Source organism: Nothoprocta perdicaria, unplaced genomic scaffold, assembly GCF_003342845.1.
Source record: "Nothoprocta perdicaria isolate Ctin4 unplaced genomic scaffold, notPer1 scaffold_32, whole genome shotgun sequence".
NCBI lineage: Eukaryota > Metazoa > Chordata > Aves > Tinamiformes > Tinamidae > Nothoprocta > Nothoprocta perdicaria.
The window spans coordinates 939929-957967 of NW_020455555.1; the positions used below are offsets into that span (position 1 = coordinate 939929).

Consider the following 18039-nt stretch of genomic DNA (forward strand, 5'->3'; position numbering starts at 1 on the left):
CAATGTAGAGATGTAAATGGCATCATAATATATAAACACTAATTGTCTTACATGTTTTGTAGCCARTCATGTTAGAAATGTTCAATTGTACAATTTTCAACATTATCTGTAATGTACATGATAAACATTGGTAAGTAGTATAAATAAAATGAATGACTTTCAGCCAAATCATTGCAGTTCTTCAAAACTGCTGTGCCAAAGTTATTCAACTGGTATTAATAAAWGATATTAGAAAATATTAAGTTCGCTATGAAGAATGTATTCTTTGGAATAGTTGTATGTATGTCTAAAGCCTGAAAATAATATGGGCATCAAATTGAAAATAATTATATCCGTGAAGATCGAATTATTGCTGCTGCCAAGAAGCTGAAATTTTCTGAAGTATAATTTTCTGGAATTCTGTTTCAACTCCAGTAAACGAGATTACATAAATATATTAAGCTCAAATTATGGCAGTTTGCTTGCCAGGTAATAACTTGGCTTCTGATTACTTCCTTTTCTCACTCTGTTTTGAACTTTCAGTTTATGAAATGTTACAGAATCCCTCATAGCTCCCATATTGGCACATCTTTTGGTCCTTATAACTTTTTAGATGGACAGCTACAGTAATTATTGGAACTAATGAGATCGTAATCATCAAGGCAAGGAAGAGGAATATATATGAAATTGAAATGCACTCAAATGCAGTGACAGAACCTCCTCTAAAAACTCCCATAGTTACAARCTCGTTACTGGTCTGACCTTTTAAAGTCCTCATATCTTTACTCCTTGTTTGTATCATTCTCGTGTGTGATTCCAGCACTCTGTGCTGTGCGGGCTGATATGATTTGGTGAGCTGAACTGGGAAGCAGAAATCAAGTTTTGGCAGATTTTGCCAAAAATTTCCTTTCGGATCTGAAGAAAACAAGGTAATCTCTAAAACTGTTTTCATTCATTCTTTATTTCAACATCATAGAAGAGTTGTGAGAATAAATTCATTAATATTTGCTGTGTTTTCAGAACTGGGATGAAAACTGCTTATAGAAATGCAATTTATTAACTTCAAGTGTGAAGTGTCATTAACTGTGTTGCATTTCCTTTAATAATTGCCAAGTAATATCTCTAGTCCCTTTTATAATTGATATGGCTTTGAGTGCCAGATGTTACTGATGATAGGTASAGGGAATGATTAAAGTCGTCAATAACTTTGCTCTAAATGTGTTGTTTGGATGTAGTTATTTTTCTTATAAAGATGTTGAACAGAAATTTGAATCTGCATAAAGAATACAGATATTGCTCTCAGCAAATTCAGGTGAAAGCTTTAGCATAAAAATACTTTTTAATTTTTAGGATTTTTAAGTTGCTAAGTTATTGAATATTATGGAAATCTGAAAAAGTTACAGGGCAAGAAGAGATTACTTACAAAAAATCGACTTACCCCATCTAGTGACTGCATTATTTTCTTTTGCTAGTTCTAGCAATCTATGGCACCTTCATTTTTTTGAATTTTAAAGAGAATGCCAGACATTTGATTTCTATGAAACCTGTAAAGATATTTTAAAATATTCCTTAGTTTTTAGATCTTACTAGCAGCATGTGTAATTCTGTCATATTTCACACTCACCTCATAAAGTCAAACAAGGCATTTACTGTTGAGGTGTATGTAATCTTTTTGGAACTAGAATTGATCCTAATGTTTAAGGTGTTAAAAGATGTAATACATTAAAGTCCTCAGGTAACATCATCCCTAACATAAATCAAATTCAGTGAAAAAAAAAATGTTACTCTAAACATGTTTGAAAACCGTGTAATACCTGAGATCAAGCAAGTCATAACTGTAACATTACGGCTCAGCTGGTTTTACCATTTTTTCTGTTATGCACAAACCCAGTAAAACATTTTGCATTTGCAGCTTTAGTAGTCAGCAAATGTAAAAAACTAGTAGATAGGCTGGTTTTTTTCCTTAGCACCTTGAGTAATCTTCATGGATTCCTGTGAGACTTGCAGGAAGCTCTGCCCAAGAGCTTTGGGGCTGCTGCTTTTAATAGAGCGTGCTGCAGAGTTTTGCRGCCTCCCGCTGCTTGGCAGGGATCAAGCTTGGGGCTGTGAAAGCCAAAGATAGCGCTAGCATAATTTTCCTGCTCCTGAAAAATTATCGAAAAGATATAAAGTATAGCTTTCTAAACCAAGGAAAGCTTTTTTTATTTTGTTATTATTATTCTTTTTTAATATGACAGGCTGATGCCCATACAGCTGTGGCTCTTCTATGCTGTGCCTCAGCTTTGTCTAGGCTGCTGTGCCAAGGTCTGTGTGTAGCCAGCATTCTGCCTGCAGCAAGGGAATCTCTGAGTACGTGCCTGGCATCGTATCAGATGCTTTTCTACTTTGACTACTAAACTATGTGTAGAAAATTTTGCTTAAGAACTGATATTAGTGTAAGAAATCATGATAAGAGGCTGCATGTTGTTAAAAATGAATATTGTGATTATATGCAATTCTTATTTCCCATGAAAGAAAATATATGATGTACCTACATCCCCTGTGAAGTATATCCGGCACTTTTTGCACGTAAGGGTGTTGTATGATGTAAAAGCTAAACATGTTTAACTATTTTGATGAAAATGATGTAAGAACTTGTAAAATTTGGTACTAAATCACTTTATATTATTGAGCAGTCTTATACGTGCAGAGGTTTASAGGTAGGTGTAGTTTCATTTACTGCCTACATTAGTCTTCACCATTAGAGAATCCCATGCAGCTGCTCAAGTTGTTACGTGAAATAAGGAGAGCAATAAATAATAAAATGTTAAGATCTGCCATACTCTTTTTGTGTTGCATCTGTAGCCTGACCAGGTGAGGAGGATGTTGCAGTGTAGGAATAAATTGCTGGGACATGTCTGGCTACAACAGACTCCTGGCATGGTTCGCCCACAGGTGGGATCAATCAATAAAGTTAGCAGCTCGGTTCTGGCTGCATATCTGTTTTCTAGATTTTTGCTCTGAACAGGTCTGTCCTTTGGGGAGTTGTTTCTATGCCCACAGTCTGCTGAAGGTAGGAGCAGTCGGTGAGACTTATCAAAGAGTTGCTTTAYGGTTTCTCATCTAGTTGAAGGATATCTGATGAACAGAATATAGACTATCCCTGTTTTATTTTTTGATGAAAAAGAGCTGAGCACAGCTAAGACCTCCCCGTACAGACAGCTCAGGCATGTCAGGTGTGTTCCAGGCCTCTAATAAAGGAAGCCCTGATACGTCTCAGTTTACATCATTAAAAAGGTATTATTATGCAGATGTATTTGTTYGTCCAAGACTACAAATTGTAACCTTGAAGAATCAGTTCCTTAATTCAAAACTAAAATACTTGGCTTGTTGATGAAAGCATTTTCTCTCCTCCACCTTGATAGTCAGTACTTTCAACGTGATCAGATCTTGCCACTCCTGTGTTCTCTGCTTAAATTTAGCATATTCATACAGGGACCTGTGTTGCCAGAGCAGCCGGTAAGGGGTTACTGAAGATGGTTGTRGCCTCCTTGGCTTGTGTCCAAGCTGCTAATGAAACCCAGCTGTGCCTGGGGAGCAGACGGGCATCAGCTGCGGCTCTGCAGGGAGATATTGGCAGCACCTGGGAAAGGGGCCGTGCAGGCTGTGGGACAGGTTGGGAGTGCAGGTGATGCTGCTTGTACTGGGACCTCATAGAAAAAGTGCTGGGGARAGAAAGATAAGCCCCTGGCTCCTCTTAAGGAAAGGTTAAAGCTCTGGTGGTAAGGGACAGATGACTTAGAGGTCAGGAGATCTAGGAGGAGGCYCTGTGTAAGAGATACGATCCTTTGAGTTTTAAGATATCTCTTATCCTGAGAGAGATGAAYGTGGCAATTTAAAAATGTGGACGAGATTACTAATGGCAGAGGAGCTGCAGYGGCAGGCCTGGAGGCTCATGTCCTAACTTGAGCGTGAAGCGAGCGGCCTGCGGACTCCCTGGTGCGTAAGTGCTATGTGTGCTCTGCTGGTGGTGGCCCTCCTCTCGTCACAGCTGTGCTCAGCCAGGGGCCCTCGGCCCCGTGCGGCGTCTAGCGCGCTTTGTCTGGCCCTCGGCCTGCTTTCCGTGGAGGCCCTGTGCTGAAGTGAGGTCTGGGCAAATTGCTGTGGTCGCGGCAGTAGCTGTGGGGTCCTCCTGTATCGTGTGGTAAATGAGAGGTTGTTCCTGTGTTTGGGGAGCATCACAGTCCAGCAAAGGCAGCAACAGAAGGAAACAGGTGTCTGTGCGATATGTGCAACTYGGGGCTGCCTAAAGCCTGTGGGCTGTTCCCGGGGGAGCTGATGTTGGCTCTGATGGTAGCAATGAGAAGAAAGCTGTGGTAGGCACGTGTGCGCTGGCACTRTGCATGAAGAGCTGCTCCTGGCTCTGCTAGGGCTGCTTCAGAGGAAGGAAGAGAGCAGACTGCTGGCCGAGCTCTGCCTCAGTGCTGCGGCGGTGCTGCCTGTGGCCCCGCTGCACCCAGAGCCCYGCGATGATGCAGGTGCTGCCCAGTGTGCACCCTGCAGCTGCTGCTACCCTGCTGGGGGAGCACGTGAGGAAAGCTCAGGATGCAGCGTGTCCTCCTGAGCACTGGGGCAGCGGCTCTGTTACAGCTTTCACGTGTCGTCTGAATGAACTCCTGAAACCACTAGTGCAGAAATTACTCTGATGGTGCTTAGTCAATATTGACATTAGTAAAATCTAGAAACTAGTAGGCGTTGGTATGTGGAAGATCTATGCTAGGATGATATTTTAATCTTTTTATTTTGCTGCTGTCTTAGTGTGTAATAAAGTATTATTGTAGCACTCTTCCTCACAGTGTAGAGTGATAATGGATTTCCCTGGAAGTCAGGGAAAATAAGTAATTGGAAAGGTCAGTCAAAAGATCAAGCTTGCGAATGAAGGGCTGGTGTATGGGGTTCCTCAGCAAGGGCACTTGAAACAGCATCATTCTGGGAAGCTGAGGAATAGTTTTCACTTCTGAAGTGCAGCTTATTCTGTGCTGCTGCTTTTAAATTCCTAAATGGCCATTTCTGCATAAAGAGATGTAGACCGGGGGAAAAAATATATGTTTATTGGAATTAAACATCAACAACTAGCTTTGTTTTCTACAAAAAAAAAGTTTCTGTGTTCTTACTTCTGGTGGTGGGGCTGAAGTTTCCCTTTACAAAGCTTCTGTCTTTCCATTCTTCCTTTCAAGGTAGCTTTTTGAATGTGAAAATTTCRAAGTCACCTTTTTCATCCAGAGTAGAACAAATTACCTATATTTGTAGAGGTAAATGCAGGGCTCATGTGGGTCATATTGGTCATATTTTTCTTGGTCAGGTTTCTCCTACTGCATCACAGAGCTTTGGATATATATTAAACCAACAACTAGTCCTGAAAAAAAATCATAATACAAGATTCTCTGTTGCGTGCTTTGAGATTAATTCTGCTGTGAATAGTGTATCAAAACTCATGCGTGTGTGGGGAGATGAAGCAGAACAGTTGATTAAGAAGCTATTATTAAAAAGGTTCTTATAGATTCTCAGAGAACACTTTAATGTAAAAGCCTCTGAATGAATAGGAACATCTTAAAGCATGTCTGATACAGTACTATACTGATGTTTATATTTTGCAAAAGAAGCAGACTTTACAAACTGCATTTTGCTGTGTTTCAGCAGTATTTATACATACATGGGTACTTGGAAAGTGAGGGAAAAGGAGTAATTGGGAAAGGCTGTAGGGGATCAAATTTGCAAGTTATGGGTCAGTTTGTGATTCAAGAAAACGTTCTCAGCAAGGTAGTTAATCCTGGAGAAACATTTCTGAGTAGCAATTTCTTTTCTGTCTCTTATTTGAGGTTAACTAAGTAAAATTACTGTTGGAAGTAATTATAGAGCCTTTACTACATGAAAATTACTCTGTAAGCCCTGCTTTTACTATTGTGCCATGACAGAGAACTCGTATATTTACTTATTCCTTTCCTGGGAGTCAAGTTTTGCATATCCATTGTATAAATATAGTGGTTTTCCATGCCTGTACAAGTAAGAAATAGTTTGCTGGGTTTAGGCCTGTAAGGATGTAACASGGATTTTAAGGGATCAAGCAGGGACAGACAACATAAAATGAAAATCATGGTTTAGTTATCTGAAGTTTAGAATTTCTTAACCTTTTAAGCTTATAAAATGCAAAAATGGATTAAGTTTAATCTTCCCTCGTTTATATGCGTGCTTAAAATTCTTTAACATTGCTGCATATTTTTAAAGYAATATAAAAAAACTAAAATCCCTCCTGGAGAGTAAAAATAATATCTTAATGAATGTGTCTAATATCCTGCTTAATGTTCAGTATATCAGCATAATTACTAAATAGACAGAAGTGAGTGTCCTAAGCACCCATCGTCTCTAGCCCATGCTTCACTAGATCTCATAGGTCTGTCTTGTAAACTCTAATTAAAATTGTATTACAATAAAGAGAGATGCTGCAATACATGAGACATGATTCAGTGTTAACAAGTACCTGTTAATTCTTGTTTATGATGGAGAGATTTAATCATACATAATCTAATGTACTATCTACACTGTTGGGTGCGTCTCATAGGAGATGGATATGATAAGAAACTGGCAGTTGACTTGATACTAGCAGATGCTTTTACTGAAAACCCGATTCCAGAGCCTTCTCTTAGCAGGAGAGGGCTGTGTGGAGGCTGCATGTCAGCACTGATGAAGTTTGAGGCATGAGATACTGCGTGCAGCCACCAGAATTTGCTAGCCTTGGGTCTGTCCTTAAGTGGCAGTTCAGATTAGAGTGGCTTGGTGAGCAGAGAGCAAGAGACCTGCTTAGGTAACAACTGTGACCTGAGCTGCGGGTGAGGAGCTGGCCATCTTCCTCCTGCCTTRGATAATTAAAAAGAACAACATCTAATGTCAGCAAAAAAGAAGCTCCTGTTGTAGTAGCTGCCAATATGAAACAAGTTCTTTTTTTGCTGTTTTTTAATATTCATATTCTATTAAAATAGTTTAAAGGTTGACTTATTCTACTACCTAAGTTGATGTCCATACTTTCTGGGCCTTTATCTGGAATTCACTTGTTTTTATTATGTGTCTCCAAGTTTCATAATGCATCTAGACTTGGTATATTTAAAATAATACTTCCCCAGTTTAAGATGGACATGAAAGAACCCCAAAGTGCTTCTGCATATTTGCAATATACTTGCAAATGATCTTATTAAACATGCCGKGTCTTGTGACACACTATTTTTGAGAAAATAAACTTTAGGACAATATGTTTTTTCCATTAAAAATGGTTAGCCCACAAACATAAGCTCTGAAACAGAGTTGAACTGAAAAATATTATATATATATATATGTATATATAACTAGTATGGAGTTGTGAAGCATTGATTTCAATTTCATAGATCAGTCCTCATTTTAAATACCACAGCTATTTACTTTGTTTTCACAAATATTGATTTTTCTTTTAAAAAAGGCTATAGCTAGAACATTTATGTATAAAATATTGCTRCATTATGTAAGCAGCATAAGAAAACTATTATTAAAAGCAAATGAAATCTGAAATTTTCCCTCTTCTAGTTCTATTACTATTAATTTAACAAATGCATAGCTCTMTAGTCAGCTGTTTTTAATCAGAACTGCTGTCTCACTTTTCTCCTAGACTCTCGCTTTCCAAGTTCCATAGTAAGGGAGGACTTGATTCATTTTTAGCCATAAGTTTTGAATAGGTTTTTCCCTGTCTGGGAAAGAGGGAGGAAGATGACAGGATAAGGAAGGAAGGCAGTGTGCAAATGGCACATAGAAACTCTGACCTCATGGCACTGAAAGGAAGGGATGAGAGCTGGAACCAGATGCAGCATCTCTGGGCGATGTGCAGGGACTGGCCTCTTTGGCCTGCTTTCCACAGGGCGCTGCAGGACCAAGTAAGCTAAGAGCACTGGCTGCTGTGTGGAATAGAAAAGCTGAGGMAGTCAGGAAAAATACCTTGGTATCATGTTTTTGCTTACCTAAAATATGTGTATTGTGTGGCTGACTTCTGCGGTGGTTGCTATAGTGTTATTTCCATTGTGCCTCTTTACACCTGCTGTTAAATGGCCACCTTCTCCTTTAGGAGTGAAGCAATGACAGCCGGAATGGGAACCACATGCAACTCGATCCTTAGGCAGCCACACAAAGAAACTACGTGGTGTAACTGCTCTGTAGCTGCGTTCTCTGCAGTGGTTGCTGCTGCCTTTAGTTGATAGTGCAGGCACTGAGCACACTGGGTGCAGAACAGGGAACAGGTTACAAGGGCATTTTTCTGTCAAGCATTAAAAAAAAAAAAAAAAAAACTGTTTACAGGATCTGATAAAGAACTAGGTAAGTGTCTTTGGTTAGAGGAGGCAGCCTGCAAGCTGTGGCTGCCATTATAAATGAATTTATTTTARGACGTGTGCCTTAAATCAGGCGGAGGAGGTAAGAGCACAGGTGAAGAGCTGCTTATTTTGGAGGATTTTGTGTGTGTGTGTGTGTGTTCTCCAGGTGCCTGTTACCTGTCTTTCAAAGATTCTCATGTGAAACAGCAGGAAGTTCTCACCTTCTCTCCTTAGYGGCTATCTTTCTGAAAAGCTGTAGTTGTTGCCTATTTAGTGTGAGATTTAAGCATACGCTGCTTGCCTCTTAGCCAGAGCTCTTCCATTTTCTTGTAGCTTCAGTACTTGTATTGTAAGCGTTGAACGAGTGGCACCGTGTAGAGTGGTTCCTTCAGTGCCATTGAACTGGCCCGTTTGCTGAGATCAGGATAAGGATTTTTCTCTTCTTAGATATTATAAGCCTGTATCTTTTTGAGTGTGTTATCTCGTCCTTTGTTTCTTGGGCAATTTGATGCAAATCTTGACCAATGGATTTATAATACGGTACTGCCTTTTTCGTGTTAGAGTATGAGAGAGAATTTGGATTGTCCTGTTAGGCTGTTAAGGGAACATTAACAATGCTGAACGAAAGAACAATAAACTGATATTCAGAAAGCATATACAGAGAGTATACAGTATACTTTCAGAAAGTAGCAAGGTAATTTTATTCAACRTATAGTAGACATCAAGTTTTCCCAAAAGGCCTGCACACCTCAGGGAGATGAGAAAAAGTCACCTGGTTGGATGACTGTGTCCTAGATGGGGAAAATGGAATCAACTTGTCTGCTCCCAGGTGGGGAGGATAAAACATTGTCCATCGTCAGGCGATGGACAATGCTGTCGTGTGAAACAGCAGTGATGACGGCTTCTCATGTTGATTAAGTTGGGCTGCCAGGCAATCAGCAGTGTCAGCCCTTCCTGCATAGCATTAACCTCCTCTGCTGTGATGTCTCSAGGGCTGCCCAGGTATATGTGGCAAAATGTCCGGGCAGTTTTGCCTTTCACACAACAAAATGTGTAAATATTGAAATATCTTTACATTATAGTGGAGTAAGAAGTACAGTGAGGTATCCCATAGAGCTGCAGATAATGGTCATGCCCTTCAGATCTGCTCCTTGGTTGAAAAACGCTACATCTCCCAAAGTAAATAATCTCTGCCTGAAGACTCGGTTACTGGAAGAGTCTCTTGGTGTCCTTTGAAGTAAGTTATAGCACATACTGAAACCACACGACTATTTCGGTACTTGTTTCCTGATGACTGTCTTTAGTTTCAAAGTTTTGTTCCACGAGACTTTTTATTTAATCCACAGTCTGAGCAAGTTTTGAGGGATRGTTTGAGTTGCAAAGAGAAACTGGAGTCTGGGTATCTCCCGTTGCGTGTGTTTTCCCTCACGCTCCTGGCTTTGCTCACTTGCATGTCGTCCTGACAAGATCAAATCTGTGATTTTAACCTGAAGACCTCATAGTTTTTTCTTGACGAAAGCTTAAAATTAGCAACCCTTTTCTGTGAGGTAGTTAATGGAATAATTTGGAATCATTTGGAAGCAACAGGTGCTGAAATGTGTGCTAGAGGATTAGCCAGAGGACTGAGATATACACACGCATATATATGTGTGTGTGCATATTTATATATGTGTGTGTTATACTGTGTGTACGCTGTGTGTATATATATTATAATTACATATTATGCTGCCTTATAGTGTAAGGTGTAGTTCCTGCTGCAGCTTTAAGTTTGACTATATAATAATTGCATATGCGTCTGGCAGGCAATATGCATCCATATGCACAGTATTTTCTGAACTAAGCAGAGGAAGRACTTTGAATGTTACAGCTGAGACTGCCGATTCTGGTACGAACGTGTAATTTAAAATCGCCTGAACACTTTAATCTATAAGTTCCTCGGTGTCTGGTCTGCCAAAAGCAAATGATGATTCATCTTTCATCTGCCTCGGTCTGTATCACTTTTACTCTAACACTGTAATCTTCTCAAGGCAGACTGTTAAGTACTTTGATATTAATGTTTGCCACTTGGCACCACTTTATGAAGTTACAGTCAGCAGCTTTTAAAAAAAGGAGAGAAGAAAAAAATTGGTCCATTGAACAGAGCTGTTTTTAGTGCAGACAATTCTTACCTCAATGGCTCTTCTGCATTTTACTWCTTCTGCCTCGACTACCTTTAGTTTTATAAGGGCGTGTTTATGCAAGCATCATTTATGAAGAATACAGTGTTTACAGTTTCATTGTATAAATGAGAAAGGGAAAAAGGCCTGTCTTATCGTCCCAGTAGCCTGAGATATGTTGTTGTTTTTTTTCCATTGTTCTCTAAAATGATCATAAACAGCCCGTGGATCTTCTGAAATGTGTGCAGTAAGTTCCATGAGGGCGTTTTAATTGCAGTCTGTGCCTTGGTCTATTGAGCTTTCCCCTGCACAGAGATGGCTTTTTAATCCCCTTCAGGGGGAATTAAACTGGAGAATAGTAGCTCACATGAATACATGCCAAGGTAGACTGGCCTGTGTTCAGACTTTAAAAAAAATTATTTTTGCTGCAGACTAATCAGCTTAGACACATGGCTGAAAAACTGAGCATCTTTGATTATCAGTTCTCAGTACATGGCATACAATTGAAGTGGACGGACAGACTATAAAATGCTACTGCTGTTAATCTGCAAAAAAAATCTGCAAAAATGTAAGATTATATAGCTAAACATGCTCTGTTGATATCTCTTACTTGGTCAGAAGTATAGTTGGAAAATATTAGATGGCTTGAGAGAGTTGGGAAATGCTAACAAAATGCAGAGGTGCATCTAAGAATCTGCTCTCAACTCAATGCTTTAAGAACTGTGTTTACCTTCAGCCATATCTGTCCATTTCTTGCAAGGTCTTAGGGAATTCGTGCTGATGAAGTTTATGCAAAGCCTTGTGAGGGACAGGTCCTTACATCAAATCCAAGAGGGAGGAAAGATGTTTTACTTGCACTGCATGAGATATAAGAATAGCAAAGATGTTTACGGAAACTGCTTTTTTTCTATGGACTCTTGTGGTAAAGCAGAAAATAGGTGCTAGATTATAGGCCCCATTCACCTTGACTTATTTTCATATATATCACAAACAGATAAACTGATACTTCTGCATTTTATAGTAGGAAGCGCCCGTGGCAGAATGGTGACACTTGCTCTTTGGCTGTCGGCGATCAGCGCGGTGCTTGGTGGCACCTTGGGCCAGGCTGACACAAAYGCTGCCAAGTCGCTGACTTCTGGCTTACCACTACAGCGAAGGCRCAGGGAATTCATTCATCTTCATGTCCCAGTGTTTTGGAATTTATGCCATGCTAAATCTGAGAAGTTTGAAGTATTTTGCTTGCAGTTTCATTCCTTTTAATTATTTTTATTTGTTGTTSCTTTTTTTCTGTCATAATTGGTTATCTGTAGTTCACATGAAAGATGTTTGGGAAGCTACAGAGCCAGCAAGCACAGCACAACTGCTCCTAATCTCTGACCACTTTTGTCAACATGAGATTTTTTTTTTGCTTGTTGTGCTGTCATCATGTAGCCTCCTTACTTTTCAGGTATTTCTTTTCTAAACACTACTACAATTATCTCATTAAACTTTTCACTTCCCCAGTGTAATCAACGTCGTTTTAATTTCTGTGATGTGCATTTATGAGAGAAGTTACGTTAATGCCATTTCATTCCTGCTCCTCATTCATTTTAATATTCATCATTCTGTCTGGCAATTTTTCCTATTAGAAGATGTCGTCTTAGATCACAAGCAGCCCTTTTGCATGGACTGATAATGAAACTCAACTCTTTGAACTGATCTCTTTTAAATTGAATGCCTTTTTGAGTTAACGTCTTTGAAGTCTGAGGGTGTCAGAGAATTCTAAGTTAGACCATGGATTTGGTGTTTGTTTTGCTTTTTGGTGGGAGCGTAAAATTCTCTTTTCTCTTATTAAAGCGAAATGTCTCAAGGAGATCCTGAGATCTGATCTGCTCACAAGTATGTGCACGTGTTAGCTGCACAAACAATACCTAGCTTGGGTGTCAAGAACCCAAGTACAGCTTAGCATGGCAGAACCAAACTCTTAGCCAAGTGCAAGGTTTCCCTCAATAGCTGAGTAATACGGAGAGAGAGGAGGAAGGAGAAAAAAAAATATTAAAAAAAAAAAAAAAGGCTCAAGCCATCAAGCCTTCCAAATTCTCGTTGAACCACCTCTGTTGGGAATCCAGCAAAACTTATAAAGCAATGGGCAAAGAAGGTGTCAGTTCACTTAGAGAATTTGTGCATCATCATAGACATCGCTCTAGGCTCAATCTTCAGCGTGTTTGTGGGGGTGGTTTTTGTTTGTTTTTTATTTGCTAGCATTTATCACTAAACTTACTGGGGTGAACGAGCTGTCATGGAGAAAAGGTCACTTTTGATGGAATTATGACATCAAAAATGTCAGCATCTTGTATAAGACCCCACTCTACACTTTTGTTTTCATTTCTGTTTCAACCTCTGATTCACCACTAATTTTATCTGGTAAATATCTGATGTTGAGTTTAGGAATTTATGATTTCTGGAGGAAGGAGAAGGAGAATGTAGCCAAGCCACAGAAAATGACAGTTGATCATACTTGCTATAGGATTTTTTTCTGAAATCCCGAGTTGCCCTGTCTCCTGCTGAGCTTGTCACTTGTGGAAATAAGGCCTATGTGTAGTTGAGGCTGTTCTTAATGAGCACTTTGTCTAAGCACATGAGCGTAACTGAAGCATGTTATATTGTAGACATGCTCTTCTGTATAGGTTTCTGATAAATTTTGCTTGTACCTAGGGGATACAGTGTGTAGTTGAAAACTTTGTTGGGGAACAGAGACTATTTTAAATTATCTTTTCTGATTTGCAATGGTTGGGGAGTCGGAACTGCAGCTGCACAGAGCAAAGCTTGGTTGAGCACCTCCAGTAGTTAATGCCTTCAAATGTTCTGGAAAATGGAGGAAGACTTGGCTGAACCCCGTTGGTGAGAATGCAGCAGGACAGTATGAGCAGGGAAAGATGTTGCAGTCCCTTCTGGGATTTCTTCTGTTTAAGCTTCATTAGAGTCAATACTTTTGGCCAGAATATTTTTGTTTCTTATTAAAAGCACAATATAGTATCTTTATAGAGATGTAATCAGAGTGGGTGAAGCTTATACCACGATGAATAAGTAATGTACAAGTAATAATAGTTTTGAAGAGTGATAAATGTTTCTGGACAGCGGAACTTRTAACATCTCTAGGCCTGTGCTTGTCAGAGGCACAGAGGGACGGGATTGTTCCTGGGCACGGCAAATGGAGCATGTTAGAAACATCCCATCTGCTTCCCACATCTCCCAGTTGAAGAATGTGGTCCCATCAGGATGTGGAGGTACCAGTGGGCAGGTTTCAGTTTCCAAGGCTTTTATCTACTCTTTGAAAACCCATGCATTTATTAATATATTTTGCCAGTTAAAAATAAGCAAACATCATTCTAACAGTYAGCAGCACCTGCCAGTGCAAAATAAATATGAATTATTCCCTGCTGCAAAGATTAATTAATCACTCATAAAATGATTAGAGGAAAACTAAAGATCTGTGGACAGAAATACGGTTCAGTTTAGTTAAGCCACTTAAAAGATGCCTGTGGAGCTGCTAAAACTTATTTGTAGCTGAGGTGTTTCTGACTCCTGATAACATGGTAGGAGGAAGAGATTAATTTTCGTTATTACCTTGCACCCAGCATGTGCCAGATTGATGAAGGAAATGCCACAGAGGTAGCTCTTTCCTGTGTTGAAGCGTGTGTGTTTGATAGCAACGATAAAGAGTGGGAAAGAGGGTAAAAAGATTGGGAAGATAATCTGCCTCTTACATTTTGATCCATGTCTTTCTTTTTCTAAGGCTCTGCCGTTGTTGGCAATAACTGGGATGGGGTTGACTGCCACGCCATGGAGGTACTTATCTCTTAGCTAAGGAAGTTGAATCAACCTTAGTCTTCAACAGATGGAGAAGCCACCAAGATCATCTTGAACCGCCTGATCAGGAAAATAAGAGTTAGTGTGGGCTGTATCTGGGCCTGCCAGTAGCTGTGTGGCCTGCTGGAGTTTGCAAACAGTACTCTGGTTTGGGACCACCTTGCCCCATCAGTGGGGTCCTGGGCACAGGATGAGGAGCCCAACAAAATCTGGATTGATTGGGTAAAAATGGCCATAGAAAGACAACCAGTGTGGGAGGGAAAGCCTGTTGAGYTCTCTTCTAGGATGGGTTTCTAAGGATGGGTTTAGCCCTGTGCTCCAAGTGTGGTACTGCATTGCATGGGTGAGGAACATCACTTAAGTGAATACAAAGGTTGATTTCATTTTAGCAAAATTGTTATTAGTGTGTAGTACCAGACTGGAGCTGTTTAGCCTGAGAGATGGACATGTGCTTGCAAAGTGTGTGTACAAGGAGAGAGCACCTCAGTTGAAGGAGTGGGCAGACATAAATCCAAGGAAGCTGTTTCTGAATGTGGATTATCTGGTTAAAAAAATGGCCTTTGGCCTCGWTGCATGGTGGTGAGCCTTAAGCAATGATCAGGGTCATCCCAGAACATCTGGGAGATGAGCACAGGCACTTCTAAACTCATACATGCTGTTTTCCTCACTCTTTTCCAACATAATTTCTTTATGGACCAAGAATTTATTTCAGTACTAGGCACAGTTTATGCTTTGAATTATATACAGTGTGTTGAAGGGGGAAAAAAAAAAAAAAAAAGCTTGCAGCCTATACCCTTCAGCTTTGTGCAACATACATCTCTGCTCAGTATAGGAGCCAGGGTAAGAGTTAAATGTACACTCACATAGCCGAAATGTAGGCTTGGTTAGGTGTTGCCTAGCATATACATTTTACATTTTATAGTAAGAATATCTAATCAAGTAAAATTTGCTTCTAGGGAAAGGTGTTTTTTCCATACTGTRTTGCTTGTAAATTCATAATTACTTTTAATAGAATGATAAAGGAATTTTGATGTAGTAGAAAAAGCCTATGCTAATTTGAGACTTGAATACTTTTTTCCTACTGTTTTTATGATCTTAAAACAACTCAGTATTGTATGTATGACTGAGATCAATATTTGCAGTGTCAGATAATAGYAATATTGGATTAGATGTTTGTGTCTGTCAATTATTCTGTGCATGCAGAGAGTGAACGGTGCTGAGTTTTCATTTGCACTCTTGCCACTGGGCTTGCTGCCTTTTCAGTGCTTACCCTATTCCCATAATTTCACATACSCTGTAGCAGAGAGAATCCATCTGTTCAGGATAAATAGGACTGACGGTTTTTAGCTGAAGAAAAAAACACAGCAGTTTACAAGAAATGTAGCGGCTGAGGCTCTCGGCTCCATTTCCTAGCAGGTCCAGACACAGTAGTATTTGCTGCCTTGGAATTATGAAGGAGTCCGTGTGGACTCCTCCAGATTCAGGGAATGGGCAAAACACATGGTGCCAGATTCTGATCTTGTAACAGCTTGCTTCATTAATTTGCAGGGGCTTGCTGCTGATTTTCATGTGTAAGGAAAGGAACAAACCCACCCTGCACGGATTCCTTGTGCTGCAGATATTTTTCTGGTGCAAAATGAGTATCTTAGCTGCTTCCACTCTGCCCTTCTTTACTAATGGCTTCTTGTTTCTGTACGTGCTGTCCTCAGCTGTTCAGCTCAATAGAGTGAAAGTCTCTATTTTCTTCAGCTCTTTGTTAAACTTTCTGCCTGAAATGTCAATATTTCTGGCTTTCATTCACTGAAGTTAACTCGGCTGCAAGCAGAAAGAATTGATTTTTATCCAGACCACCTCTCCTTCAATCTTCTCACGGTGTGTAGATGAAAGAATATAGCTCTATGAAACTTTCTTGTTACATGTCCTGTAAAACCAGCACTAAGTACTGTAAGTCTCCACATTCTGCAGAAAATGAGGTAAGGGGGTTTCTGTGGCCTTTTGGACATTATCTGGGGTATGTTTATACTTCTAGGTAAGGTTTGACTGTGGAACTAAGTTTAAAGACTTTTTTTGGCAAATTATTATCAGTACATTTTAAATAATACTGTAGGTTTAGAAATGTATGTTCTATTTTGAGATAGTTGTACAAAATACTAAATCTACTAATTTTTACCTCTGTACCAACCAGTATTAGGTCACGCCACATTTTGCAACAATGTATTAGGTATCATTCAAATATTTTAATGACTCCTTAGCTRTCTGCTTATGGAGTATAAAGAAATTTGAAGTTGTTTAGAAGATGATTAATATAAGTTGTCTTAAAAATGCAAATCAAATGCAAAACAACAGGTTTTTCTTTGGAGGGAGGAGGGGGGAGAAGATGAGTGCCTCATCTCCACTCTACCCTGAAGACAGTAACTCTTGCCTTTAGTTGCTTGCCATCTGGGTGCCTTTTATTTATTTATTTTAAGGCAGATGAGGTAAAAATGATCTCCAAATCATTCCCACTTGGGGGAGGATGAACTGTTAATTTAGTTTGCATTAAGAGTGGGATGASTGAATTTTTAGGAGTTTTTTTTTCTGACAGGTTATGTTATTTTGAAATGAAAGACACCTATTACTAAAGATTATGACTTGTTTACAGTACAAAAATGTCTATTTCAGAAACTGTGCAAATATTGTGTGATTTATTGTGAATAGAAAGCCTATACATGGAGAGAAGTCTGTGTAGAAGTTGCATTAAATATGAGCTCATATTTATATGTGAAGCTCAAATGCTTCTCAAATCAGTAGCTGCTCTCCCACACACTTCACCTTTTTTGGAGAGTGACTTAATTTAGAAACTGTGCTGAAGGTGGGGACTGAAGAGCTCCTGCTTCCCCTGTAATGCTGAGGGAAAAAAATATTGGATCAAGCTGTGAAAAATGACTATTACAGTATTGCATTTCTTCTAACAGTACCTTGAGCAGTATGTCGCACCCTGAGCTATTCTGTGTGGGAAAAAAAACTTAGAAAAACAGATAAGGAACCATTTGGTTTCCCTGTCATTCTTTTCCTGTATGATCATCATTTTTTTTCATTGTTCACATAGAATTTGATTTTATTGTAAAGCTTCAAATCTGCAGAATGCAGTGCATCATATCCAAGACTTAAGAAACTTTAAAGATTAGATAGGCAGGAGTAGTTGAGTGTGGGTGTTTGATGTCTGCGTGGTACCCAGCGTCTCCTGTTCTTTGCTCCTCCATTTGCAGAAGCCAAGGATGGCATTAATTTGGGTCTTGCATTTTATACGGTGTTTGTCAAGTCGTCRGCAAATTCACTAGTGCACTATTGAACCATCCATTTAGGAACAGTCTCATCCATAAGGTAGAAAAGACTCCTCTTAAGGAACCCGTGTTCTTTCCTTCTAATCTCTGCTTATGACTATTGAGCTGCTACTTTTAAAATTTAAGCCCGCCAGTGTCATCTAGCCACAGAACACACAGGACAAAATCTGTGCTTTAGCAAGACTTGGACCTTAATTATCTGGCACAGAGAAGTTTGAAAAGAGAGAACCAGTTACATAAGCCAAACCCAGTCAGCCTTCAAATGCTGGTAGGTTCTTCCAAAGCTATTATAAATTGTCCTGTTCTTATGTTTCCTGTAAAGATGCTCAAGTGAATTGTTTTGGCCTTTGAGGAGAAATTAGTTTT

General features: G+C 39.5%; 1 protein-coding gene across 1 annotated transcript in view; it reads left to right on the forward strand.

Annotated features, from left to right (window-relative positions):
* The window catches only part of NRG3 (neuregulin 3), a 230662-nt gene that overhangs the window by 36821 nt on the left and 175802 nt on the right, over window positions 1–18039 (forward strand). Inside the window, exons 4-5 of the mRNA XM_026042983.1 lie at window positions 2824–2913; window positions 3885–3957. Of these exons, the coding sequence (XP_025898768.1) occupies window positions 2824–2913; window positions 3885–3957 (163 nt within the window). The remainder of the gene's footprint in view (window positions 1–2823; window positions 2914–3884; window positions 3958–18039) is intronic.